Below are 13,580 nucleotides of genomic sequence, written 5' to 3' on the forward strand. Positions count from 1 at the left end.
GTTACATGGAACCAGTTCTACTGTTAATATTAATCCTTGAAAAGACAAATCCAGAGCTGAAAAATCTAAAGCTGGGGCTCCCGGACCCAAGTTTTCACACATCTGACTTATTACTGTGACACAAATCCAAGAGCTCTCCCCTATGAAGGTGCTTTGGGTGACATTCATGTTGTGACTGCCAAATAAAGTCCAGAGGTTTCAGAATCATTTGTCAACACCAAAGACAACCTTACTAAGAACTAGTCCTTTTATCTCGGAAGTCACTCCTCTGATCCATGGGTTTATTACCTAGAACAACAATTAATCTTGCTGTCTTCACATTATAAACTAGGCCTAGCCAAGATATGGTGTGCCCATGATCCACATCCCTCACTGGGGCATCCCCGCTGGGAGGTAGAACTGGTTTGCTGATTCCACATCAAGGGACCTGGTCCCCGTCCAGGCTATGTAGCCGACTTATCCTCAGTTCCACGGTCAGCAGGGTCCTTCCCTCTCCGGGCTCGGGCTGCCTCACTACAAAATAATGAGATTTCACCAGATGATCTGTAACATCCTTCCCCCTACAAAAATTCCACGATTATAAGAATCTCTAGTTCCTCAACAGGTAATAAGAAAAAGGAGCTTTGCTGTTAAAATGTTACATTTTCTATTCCATACGTTTCAATGTGAATATGAATATCTGATTGGGTGAGTTTCGTGTATATGTGCACATACATGTATATACATGTGTGTGTATATATACATATTTGTATGAGTGCACATACATACTGACTGATACCATTAGGTATTTATATGGGACTAATTGCTCCCAACTCAAAGCAGCAAATTTTCAATTCTGCAACAGATGTCGCTATGTGATTTCTCCTTTCTATGCTGGATTTTCAGTTAAAAATGCCCAGCGTAATGGTCAGTACTATTCTTTCCAAGAAAGAGATACAGCATTTGAATCCTTAGGATTTATTTCTTATAAAGTTTCTTCATATGCTGGTAAATTTCCATTCAAATCATAGCATAGATTAGTTTGGCCCAATTTAAGAGATCTCCCACATAAAAATAGGCCTTTTGTTAAGCACACAAGCATGCGCGTGCGCGCGCACACACACACACACCCATTTTTTAAATGTAAATTCTAAGTGGCCGATTAGGCATTAAAATGTCACATACAAAAACCCAGAGAATGAGACAGTTTCTATTCACAGAAATACTATCAATTTTTTAAAGCCTGAAAATCATTCAGCAATGCAGGCCAAGGAATTATAAAAATTCACTTATGTATGAGGCCAAAATGTACCAGGTGTGGGCAAAAGTCATGAAAAACTCCAAGAGCACCATTAATGATAATGAAAAGTCTGGATTTCAGGTGTTACAGCATTTCCTTAAAAATAAATAGTAAGACGAGTATTATCGTTTGCAAGACAGCTTACCGATCTGACATTCTCTACCAACCACTTCTCAACACACGTCAAAAAAAAAGCAACAGCTCTTTCCCTTCAACCAGGATGTCCTCCAATGACCATCAGTCTCAACAGGTAGCTAGCACAGTCTTCTGCTGAAATTCAGAGCTATGGGAAAGCATTTCAAAATCTCTCTTTTAGACCCAGGAACCTGTTACCTTCTGGGCTTTGAGAGGGAGCGGAGCGAGATGAGCAGTCGGGGAGTCCAGGACCGACTCGGTGAGAGTATGAAGTCAGGAAGTGGGAGAGGAAGCCAAAGTGTCCTGCTTGTTGGCTCCTTCCCTGTCCCACTCTCCTTTACCAGGAGGGCCATTGGGGAAAACTGGATAAAGCATGTACAACATCCATATGAATAAAGCTCTTTGTTCCAGAGAACTGCCTGCTCTTTTATTCCCCCCTTTTTCCGTATTTGTTCATTTCAAAAGATTGCTCAATGGGCCTCTTGTTCCTCCAAAATGTCCCAGGCAAATAATGCAAGCTTGTCTCGTCACACAAGTCACTAAATGAAGCCTTGTGCGTCTCCAGTGACACACTGTAAATATAAAGTGGCATTAATGAGGGATATTTTATCAAAGCTATCACAGACAAGTGCAAGTCCCTCCTGCGGCTATTCAATTTGATGCAGGGAAAGGAAACAATAGCAGGCCAGCACTTTTTGCAAAGTCCCTATCCCCGGTATACAAGCCCCAACAGGCCAAGACAAGCCAAACTCAGCCCCTGGGCTTCCCGGCACCATCACAAACCCCCACCCATCAGCCAAACTCTCTAATGCTAAAAAAGAGGAGGGCAATCAACCACAGGTTCCCGGCGGGCAGGAGAAGCAACACCATGCATGCACCTAACACGTAACAGGCGTGATTTACACTGAGGAGTGAGTTCCCACAACCCCATTTCAGCTGCGTTTCATTAACATCCATTTAATCCACAGCACAGGAGGGATGGGAGATCTTCTCCAGGGGATGGTTAGATTCAGCGACAGGGGAAGACGGAATCAGGACCTCCAGGATGATGGCCCCAGATCGCTATCCCAGCCAGCAGGGAAATGAAACATGCCTAATGAAGTTAGAAGGCAACACCAACAGGTTTCTCTAACCTGACAGTGGCACCTGGAGGCCTCTGGAGAAAGCTTAACGGGAGAGGACGAAGGAAGCAAAGTCCCCCAGTGCCTGCCTGGAAGTCTCCTCTGGGTGCCCAGGATCTGGGGGCTAGGCCAAGATCCCTTCCCCAAGCCATCACCAAAAAATGCCTAAGAGAAAAATAGATTTGAAGAAAGTCATTTCACCCCCTCACTACAAATCAAACCCAATTACTTTCTAATTTGAACACAATCTGATAACCAGCGTACAAACAGGGATGTACACAAGAGCAAGAAGCTGCTTCCATGGTAACTGGCAACAGAATTTTCTTGCAGCTTTGACATGCACGGTTGAGTTCCAGACCGCTCCTTTCGGAGTCCACATACATCCCTCGCTGGGAAGGCAACTTCTCACTGCCAGATAGTTAAAAATAATAGTACTGTTGCTACTACCCGGTGCCGTCAATGAGCAGGCTCGACAGAGGAGGTATCAGCTAATCCTACTCTGCTGCCCAGCGGCATTGCAACAGCTCCCATTTTCAGTCAAAAGGCAATATCCCCGACCAGCGCTGTCCGCCCCCCCCTTTTTTTTTGCAGCCAATACAAGTCTATTGTTGCCTCTATTATGCGCCAGTTACCGAGCCTTTACTCACGCTCACGTTTAACCGACACTGGCGCTTTTTACAATGCAGCAGCATGAGGGATCTCTTTCAGGAACATTTTATTGAACCCATCCAGTCAGAGACATCACCTGAAATGAAGTTGTAACCACACCGGCATAAGCTGAACCCAATTATCTCGTAACTCATAAATTAAGAATTCACAGAGGAAAAACACATAAACAACATCCGGAGACAAGCAGTGGCATGGAAGAAAAAAATCCTCAGCTCTGGAACTGAGCTGCTGCCAGATTCCCACCCCTGTACATCCCTGATACATTCCCCAAGCCGAGCTCCCTTGCAAGCCTGCTTGCGGGTGGGGCGGGGGGAGCAGAAACCGACCCGGCATCCCCCAAATCCAAAGCTAGCACCCCCGACATCCCCCTTTCCTACAGCGTGTCTCCTGCGGTGTTTACGTAACTGTGTGTCCTCTAGCGTGTAAACAAAAGGCACAGCCCGAGCGGAGAGGAGCCCGGTAAAGGCACGGTGGCCCCAGTGCTGCGCCCGCCGCGGCCGGGGGCTCCGCAGGTGGGGGCTGAGCTCTCGGTGTCCTCCGCCACTTGTTGCTCGCGGGTCCTGCAGCTCCCAAGCTGCAAGGAGGGGCTCTGCAGGCGCCGAGCCCTGCTGCATCCCCTCCTGCACCTCCCGCCGCGCCCCCACCCCGCGGGCCCGGTGCCTCCGGGTCCCGCTCCCCGCCCGGAGCCGGCAGCGGGCGGCCGGGGGGTGCGGGGCCGCCGCGGAGCGCGGCAGTGGCGGGAAGGGGAGGCAGGGTGCAGTACGACCAGCCTCTCCGCTGGGGAAGAGCTCCGGCTCCCTTTTGTTAGCAAAAGCAAACACTGCCCTCTTCTTTCCCGACCGCGCCAACGCGCCCGGCACACGGGCAGCCACACATCGTGCTCCTGCCGAGTGCTCGGCGTCTTCGGGGAAGGCGCCCGGCGTGCAGAGCCGCCCCTGGGCAAATTCCCAAGACAGCTCCGCACACAGGAGGCGCCCGGAGGCCCGCAGGGTGCCCGCGGGGCCGCAGAGGCCGCGAAGCTCCCTCCACCACCCTCGGGCTGCCGAAAAGGACCAGCAGCCTGTAAATCCGGCGTCCCCACTCGCGGCGGAGGACGCCGTGGGGCAAGAGGGCTGCGGGCTCCCGTTTCCTTCCCGCAGAGGCGGCGACAGCAAACCCCCCCCCCCACTCCCGGGGCCCGGCCTGAGGAACTTTCCCTGCCTGGAGCCGAGCCCGGGAACCCCGCAGCCGAGCGACGCGGGGGGGGGGGGGTGCGGAGGGCGGCGATCGGGCTGGAGGGAGACACAAGGGGCGCGCGGTTCGGAGGCCGGGGGGGAGAAAGGCAGAGCGAGGGGAGCGCAGGAACAGCGACCAGACAAGTCTGGGGATGTCCTGTGGATCGGTGAGCAATCACGCTGGAGGCGGCTGCTAGTCAGCCATGGGGAGGCTTGGGGGATAGAGATTTAGGGGGCCCGTTGGAGAGGTGGGGGCGAATGAGCAGCCCTGGGACGGGAGGACCTGCAACTTACCGGGACAACAACGAGTTTGGGAGGGTCCCGAAGGTTGGGGGGTGCCTTCCATCCATCCCCTTTTCCCATATTCTCGAGCCCCCGGGCCCCCCATTCTCACTCCACTCCGCACCCCGCGCCAAGCCGGGGAGAAAAGGTGTGGGTGCAGTCATCCCTAAGGGCTCCAATTCCCACCCAGATGGGCAAGGGAGAAGGGGATCACCGATCCCCTCTGCCCCTTCCATCTCAGCCCTGAGTTTCCTCTCCACACTCCCTCCGATTCGGATTTAGGAAGTGGGGGAAGGTTGTCATGGAAACGTTTCCCCCTTCCACGGCTATGGCTACTGGGGTGCCTTAGGAGATTTAGAGGGCCAACCGGCTGGTGCCCACACCTACCTGTGGGGATCAGTGCCGCGGCGGAGAGGAGCAACAGCAGAAGCCGGAGTCGGAGCCCGGGAGGCGCCGCCGCCGCCGCCACCGCCGCCACCGCCGCCGCACACTGGGATCCGCTCGGCAGCACAGCACTCGCCATGTCGGGCACCTGCCTCAGACTGGCGGCGGTGGCTTCCTCGGGAGCCCGAGCGGCCAACTAATGAGATGCTAATGACATGCACTGGGGGCGGAGTCCTGACCGACCAATCACAGCGCCGCTAGCCGAACCCGGCTCTCGGAGGACTCGCCCCCTCCCCCACCCCGCCCCCTGGCGCTGGCGTTCGGCGGCGCGCCCGCGCCACCTAGGGGCGGGGCCAATGGGAGGGGCGTATGCAAATATGTTTATGTTAAAATTCGTTTTCGCTTCCCCGGGATCAAGGAAAAAGTGTTCTCCTGGGCACCTGGCTTGTGGGGGCTCGGGCTCCAGGGGGCGGGTCTCGCTTCCCGTACACCTATATTAAGAATGTATATAGCAATCGCATAGCCGACCGACGACTGGAGAATCTCCCTAGGAGGAGGCTCCCCTGCCCGGTACACCGAGTGCATCTGGCCTGGAAACCACACGTTGCAAATTTCCGTTACTCACCTTGCACCGAAGGAATAGATCTTCGGGAAACGGGGGCTGTTAGGGAGTGGAGAGTGAGAATGCAGGTCCCCGGATTGACAAAACAATCTGGGAGAAGTGCATGCGTGCTTTGCACGTCCGGCGGAGCGGGTGAGCCCGCTCAACAACCTAGCGGTAGACTTGGGCATAGTTGGGAGAAAGGAGCCCAAGTCGGGCTCTGGGATTTTCGAGTCGGTATCTTTGCGGTCGATTTTCCGGAAAGGTAGATAGGGGAGCGTCGGCTCCAGCTCCCCAGCTCGCCGAAGGTCTCCTTCCTGCCTTTTATATATATGCGCATTTAATACATTTGACGTATGTAATAATATATATTTACGATTACACACATCCAACAAAAAATCTTTTCTGTCAAGGCTTCGGGGTGGTGGGCGGAGGCGGGGGGGTGTGTGTGAAGATAGGGTCTGCCATCTTCCTCCTTTGGGGTTCAAACCCATTCCCTCCTTCTCTACGCCCCCAGCCCCTCCTAAGGCGGCTGGGGACCAACAGGTGCCCTGAGCTTCCCGTGTCTCTGGGAGAGGTTCTCCCGGCTGAAAGGATTTGCTTCTCCGGACTGTTTCTCTCTCTCCGAAATTGCCTCTGCTTTCTTTTCAACCAGGCAGCCGGCTCTCTTGTTTGTATGCTTTTTAATTACTTATTTTCTTCCCCTCTAGAAGATCGTATGCGCTCTGACCCTCTGTTGCTCAAGCATCAAATTGAAGGACGAGCCATATTAAGTGTAAAGGTTTATAATAATTTAAGTATTCATAGAATGCAGAACAATAAGATGTAGGAAATACAATTTGCATAATAAATATCAATATCACAACAGCTAAAACAAACCATGACAAATTATCTGTGGCTAAATGACCAAGAGATTACTGAATGTAAATTGCTAAGTCTGAGCTGTAGTCTAGAGGAACTGCACCAAATGACTTGCCTGGCCTTCTGTCCTCATCTAACTAAAATAATAATAATAAATAAATAAATAAATATTACATATCAAAAAGGAAGTCAAGATCTGCCAACCCACCAAATGAGTTACACTTAAAAACAGCCTCCTATTATCCATTATGCATAAACTAATTTCAAGACTGACCTGTCTTCACAGCCCTGGATATTCTGCTCTGTAATTACAAGCCCTGATGCATGAACTACAGGCAGTCCTCCAGAAGTCAGGAAAGTTCCAGCGGACCCACAGTGCTACATGAGACAGGAAACCATCACCACGTGGTGACCAGAAAAATGTGCAATCTGCAAAGTCCTACCTAGTCTTATCACCTCTGGAAGTACAGCTACCTGGACAGACCAAAGGCAGAGTGGAGAGTCCGCCAAAATCAGGATAAAAAATTTGAGGTTATATGCATGTTGAAAGTGATGTGTAGGGATGCCTGGGTGGCTCAGCTGGTTAAGTGTCTGCCTTCAGCTCAGGTCATGATCCCAGGGTCCTGGGGTCGAGTCCCTCATCAAGCTCCTTGCTCAGTGGGGAGCCTGCTTCTCCCTCTGCCCCTTCCACCTGCTTATGCTCTTTCTCTCTCTCTGACAAATAAATAAATAAAATCTTTTTTAAAAAATGATGATGTGTAAACAATAAAGTAAGGTCCTATATGCCAGGAACTCAAGCACCCTAGCTCAGTGTAGTATTTATATTTGCTATTATTATTACTAGTCTTGCAATTATTGAGTTTTTATTAGGTATTTTGCATACATAATCTCATTTAATACTTGGAACAATCCCCGTGGCACATACTATTATTTCCCATTTTATGTTTTTTAAACATAGTTAGAAAAATTAAGCAATTGCCCAGAGGTCAAAGTTTCTAAGGTGCAGACAGGGTTTGTGCAATTAACCACTATGCTATCCTGTGCCTCAATAAATATTTGTTAAGTGAATGAATAAACATCACATTATAATGCATGAATAATAAGCATAGGATAGCTCCATTTTTAACATAAGGCAAAAATATGCCAGCAACTGAGAAACATTTTTTTAAATAACAGGATTGCATTATACTCCTAAGGAAAAGCATTCCTTATGAGGCTGAATCTCTAAGAGAACCTAGTTAGGCCCCAAGCCTCCCACACTAGGAACACAGTATGGGGACATTGGAAGATGTGGAGTGTTTTCATCTCCCTTCTTTCTCTTGGCACATCAAATGAACACCTACTCAAATTTCCAATTGGCAAAGAACAATATGGGACATTTTTGTAGGAAATGCTAATGCTGTGTGACTTACCTCACCAGAGGAATGCAAATAGCTTTAGAAATTCTACCCAAAAACTGCCACCTGTGTCGTAAGCTTCAGGAAACTGCACATCCAACTTCCCCAGTCATGGGACATCTTTAGCCCTGGTCTGCATGGAAAGACCCTGAGCTGAAAATTTAGGATTAAGCTGTTGCTACCCTCTACACTAGCCACGCTCCTTTCTGCGCCGCCCACCCCCCATCTCTTTCACACTGAAGATCTCGCCAAGCGATTTAACATATGGAACATGTGAAGAACGTATCAAATTCCCACAGCCGCTAAGTACAAGTTATGACTACTCTGGTTTTCTCATAGTAAAGCTCGTCATTTTCTGCTTCGTGGACCAGAACTCCTCACCAATGACAAGTTCCAACATTTTTCCCCTTGCTACATGGATTTAACCAATTTTGAAAGCCAGATGGTGTTTTTGCCATTTATAACTGATAATCAATTGTTTTGTGAATTTAATTTTTCAAGAAAGAACCGAAATACTTATCAGAATTACAATCTGGGGACTTCTTGTGTTAAAATAAAATTGCCAGAGCCTAGTCCTTTTCTTTTTCTTCTGGGGAAACTTTAAAGAGCGAGAGGGAGAGAGACCCTATATTGTTTGCCTTCACTCAAACAGTTGAGAAATATGGAAAAACATATAGGAAAAATAAACATTAAGGAGAGATTCATGTTTTGCCAAATACATTAAGAGACAATCAATGAGAACTAGTAACATTTTGCTTTTCAATATACTAATTATTTGAGTATCCATGTATAAAAAGCAATAAAGACAAATTATTAGGGAAAATAAAACAATGTTTAAAGTCAGCATTTGCTCTGCTACTGGATTCTTTGAGTACCCATAGGAAAGTGGTTTAATCAGTTTATGGACTGAATGTTTTTGTGTTCCCCACCACCACTCCCGCCCCTGCCAAATTGATATGCTAAAGCCCTACCCCTTAATGTGATAATATTTGGAGGTAGAGCCTTTAGGAGGTAATGAGGTCTAGAAGAGGTTCGGGGTAGATAGATACCATCCTGATGTCCTCGGAATCAATACCAGAGCTCTCTCTGGTATTGCAGACACTGAGGAAAGGCCATGTGAGCACACAGCAAAAAGGCAGCTACCTGCACGCCAGGAAGGGGGCTCTCACCATAACCTAACAGTCCTGGCACGTTGACCTCAGACTTCCAGCCTCCAGAACCGTGAGAAAATAAATGCCCATTATTCAAGCCGCCCAGTCTCTGGTATTTTGTTATAGCAGCCGGAGCAGACTAAAATAATCCTTAAGCCTCTGCTTCCATTGTCAAAGGGTATATTAAAATGATAATAAATGTCAGCTTTTAATAGAAAGTCTTCCATAAATTAAAGTAAGCTAGCAGTATGTTAGAATATTGGACTGGATAGACTCTTGGTCTACCTAGCAGGTAGCTCCTCTGTACTTAGATTAAGACTAAGCAGCTCATCTTTGGGGGCATCAGTCTATGAATCTTTATGAAATATAAAGCCAGCTAAATCCATACTCCTAAATGAGTAATTAACCACTTTACCCACAGGTTTATTCTTCTGGAATCATAGAGTTGACAGTAAACTTTTGCATATCGAGACTAGAATACCAGTTCAAAGGAAAGGGAAGTGGGGAAGTACCAATACATAAACTACACAGAAACTGAGTCAAGGAGCAGCACCCGTGCAGATGGAAAGGAAATTTGTCTTGGAGACCAGGTCACAGTTTGTCACGATCAGATATCTAAGAATATATTTGGGTATGTGTGGCTGATCCAGATACATATCCTTTTTTTATAAGATCTTATTTTAATTTTTAAATAATCTCTACACCCAATGTGGGGCTCGAAACTACAACCCCAAGATCAAGAGTTGCACGCTCTACCAACTGAGCCAGCTAGTCACCCCCAAATCGAATTCAAGGAAAGAAAAAATGTATAGAGCACCCCAATGGGACGGTCATTGTTAAGTCCTGGGAACACAAAGATGAATGAAGAACTACCTACTGGAGCAGGCAACTCATTCAGTTAAGCGTCCAACTCTTGATTTCAGCTCAGGTCATGATCTCAGGATCCTGGGATTGAGCCCTGCATCAGCTTCCATGCTCAGTGCAGAGTCTGCTTGGGATTCTCCCCCTCACTCTCCCTCTGGCCCTCCCCCTGCTCATACACATGCTTTTCTCTCTTTCTCTAATAAAAAAAAAAAAAAAAAAAAACCAGAAACTACCTACTGGCAAGGAACTCAGAGTATAGTAGGGAAGACAGATGTACACCATAATTATTACATGTGATAAGTGCTTTTATAATATGTGCACACAGCCCTGTTGTGAGCAGAGAAGGGAGGCACCTAACTATCCCCAAGGCGCAGGTGTGACTATCTGTATATCAGGGAAAAATTCCCACAGAAGAATGTTCATGAACTGAGTCTTGAAAGTTGAACAAGACTCTGCAGCACAGACAGAGAAACTATTGAGGGTGAGGGAAGGTGTGACTAGGGGAAAGGTCATTTGCGAGGCCCAGAAGCTTACGAGAACATGGTGGGTATTTGGGAAATGACAAATAGAATGGCTGGATCACAGGCTACCAAATGACAAGTGGCAAGAGAAGAAGCTGGGGAAAAATATACAGGGACCAGGGAATGCCTTGATTGATGTGCTAAGAAGTTTTAATTGTTGATTACAGGTAATGGGACCCAACTAAACTAGTAAAAACTCATGGTCAGGTTTACATACTAGAAAGATTATTCTATGGTATCGTGGTAGAAAAATCTTAAAATGAATCCTAGATTTGTACTTCCGGCATTTGAGCAGATGCTGGTACCATTCCCCCAAGACAGGTTTTGGGGTATGGAACAGGTCCATCTGATTTCTTTACTGTTGTTTCGGGGATGGGCAATGGGAAGCAGATGATGATTTCACTTTGGAACAAGTTGGTTTTGAGGTGCCCATGAAGTATTCAACTAGGCAGTAAACCATCAAAAATGCTGATCTAGAACCCAGAAACGTGACTGAGTTGGGAGTCAAGAGCATGGAGGTAGAAATTGAAGCCAAGGACTTGGGGCAAGGGGAGGGAAGGTGGGCACCTAGAGGAAATATAGGGAAGGACTTTTTAAAAATGAGCCTGGAAAAATACCAGGCACCTGCCCTAACCGACCCCTGACCTGACCCCTGACACCTGACCCCTAACCCTAAGCCTAGCCTAAACCCTAGATCTGAGAAAGTAGCTTCCTGAACACACGATAAGAAAAACTGAGAAGCAGCCCAGTTATTTTGGAGAAGACCCCAAACATTTAAGAACGAGTAGTATATCTGAAAATGGGTGTGAAGGAAGAGATTAAAAAAAAAATAAGCTAGAAGTATGACTATGATGAACAATTATTTAGGAAATTGGTGGAGCTTGAAAAGGAGTGACACGGGGATGGGAAGAGAAGAAAAAGAGAGCTCAACAAGGAAGGGGAAGTGATTCAACCGTGTCACTCGCTGCAAAGAGGTCAGAGAAAGACATTCCATAAAAGCAATGAAGAGTTGCCGTTGGAGATAAAAATGCTGAGGACCAATGTGTGCCTGGCCTTTCACTGAGCATAAACAGTTTGATTCAAGTTTGACAAAACAAGGAAAAAGACGTGCTAATTTTGCTTATCTTGCCAGTAGGGCAGGAAGATGTGATTTGCTAGTGATTTTCTAATAGGGAAGAAATAGCGTTAAAGTTTTTCAAATTGACCTTCAATTTCATTGCCACTGACAGACAGCCTTGGGTTGGATAGAGGGATTGTTGCCACTGAGGCAACTCAACTAATTATCACATATAGACCTTAGTTTTTTATTTTTGAACTAACATATGATTGGTCATGATGCTGCAAAAGTTTTTCCCACACTTTAGAAGTCATATTTTCCTGATATGATATCATAATTGTCAGATCTAGCTTTGTGATAACTCCATAGCAGTACAGGACAACTTCCCAAGCAGTGGGATTGCAGCAAGATCCATAAAAACAGATACTGATATCTACAGATTTTCATAAGGCTGCAAATATAAAATAGCCATATTATGAATATGAGATCCTATCACTTGTGTTGCTAAAGATGACAATGGTAATATAACTTTTTGTAACATGGGTTGTAAACAGGACAAGCTCTGAATAGAAATTTTCTTGAAAAAGCTATCTTGCAGTCACAAACAGGGTACATTTTTAGGAGAATGGTCTCCAGAGCCCAACCTTGGGGGCTTATGAAGGTCTTGACCAAGGTTTCATGTCTGTCCGTAGGGTTTCAAGTGACCCACAAATTCCTCTTCTGGCTTTTGAATTGGATATTCTACTTTTGTTTCTTTCCCTTTTTCTGGTTGTTCTGCCTGACTAGTGGGCTACTTAGAGATCTTGTGTTTTTGCACCAAACGGCTCAGGTGTATTCATTCTTCGAACTCTCAACTTAAGTCAACCCATCGTCTGACTTACGGCATACAACAAACCCTAAATTTCCAAAGCCCTGCGTGTCGTGTAGCAATGCAATTCACATTAAAGTCAATGCCTGCCTAAATCCCATGTAACTCTTTGAAAATGCAGGCATTTGTCAAAAGGGTTCCAGAAGAGGAACACTCATCTTACTCTTTTGCAGATTTACGTAGATTTTTTTTCCCCTCTTTTAAAAGTGGTTTCAGCTCTCCAAGGATACCCTTCTCTCAGCTAGCGGGAACCCCACGTAGTGCTTTGAATATCTTCCTCTACCTGTCCCCATACTGTGAACAACTGGAGTTCAGTTTGTTTAAAGATCGTGTTTTGAAGAAAAGCAAGGCTTAATTTCAGTCTTTCATGTATGTTGACAGCATTGTCACTTACTAAGCTATTTCTCTAAGACTTTCGTTACAGTACTAATATCTTTCTATATATTTTATTTATGTGGCTTGGTCTATGATGAATAACACATTTATGCAAAAATCTCGATATATCCACAAGTCGCCAATACACAGAGCAGGCATACCCTCCTACACTGCAGTTAATAAAATGCAGTAAATAGCATATAGTTTCAGAGGCAATTAGTACAGTTCATGACTTCAATTATACAAAAAAAAGCCCTTATGATTTCTAATAATTGTTATTTATCTTTCATCTAAAGTGTTCCTCTTGTCTGTGTCAGCTTTGGCCCAGAAATAGCATTGCCAGTGGGGAAAGTATACAGCTGCAGCTTACCACAATAGGATGAGGAAGAGAAATTGAAGATCAGGACCCTAGAGCCTACTACTTTTCTTGGAGAGCTACTCCATGGGACTGTGGATTGATCTTATTCTGCTGTGCTATCCACTCATGTCCTCCTACCAAAGTCAATTACCTGGCTCCTCAGTTCATAGAACCAACCTGAGGAGTACATTTTCCTTGCTAATGCAGAGGAGGAGAAAATCTCATGAAGTCAATTCGAATTTAGGAAAGGTTACCAGTTCCAAGGTAAGGCCACTGGCATATTAGTCTCCTAAAGAGGTGCTGTGTGTAACAAGATCATCTTAATATCAGATGCCACCAACTCATTTCATCTGATTCTGTTCTTGTTTGGGCATGAAACAAGCCCAGAAGAGGGAAGGTCCCCCGGCATTTGTCCAGCTCTTTGTCTCCAGGCAATGCCAATG

The 13,580-nt window shown here is 46.4% G+C and overlaps 1 protein-coding gene across 8 annotated transcripts in view; it reads right to left on the reverse strand.

Moving 5' to 3' along the window:
* Nucleotides 1-5,258, reverse strand: part of CADM1 (cell adhesion molecule 1) — a 321,496-nt gene extending 316,238 nt beyond the window's left edge. For all 8 annotated transcript variants that reach the window (XM_025893591.2, XM_025893590.2, XM_073903781.1 and 5 more), the window contains exon 1: nt 5,088-5,258. In XM_025893591.2, the coding sequence (XP_025749376.1) occupies nt 5,088-5,223 (136 nt within the window). In that variant the 5' untranslated portion in view covers nt 5,224-5,258. The remainder of the gene's footprint in view (nt 1-5,087) is intronic.
* Between the last annotated feature and the right edge of the window lie 8,322 nt (nt 5,259-13,580).

Source organism: Callorhinus ursinus, unplaced genomic scaffold, assembly GCF_003265705.2.
Source record: "Callorhinus ursinus isolate GAN/ISIS: 27379988/994484 unplaced genomic scaffold, GSC_fseal_2.0 scaffold19, whole genome shotgun sequence".
NCBI classification, from domain to species: domain Eukaryota; kingdom Metazoa; phylum Chordata; class Mammalia; order Carnivora; family Otariidae; genus Callorhinus; species Callorhinus ursinus.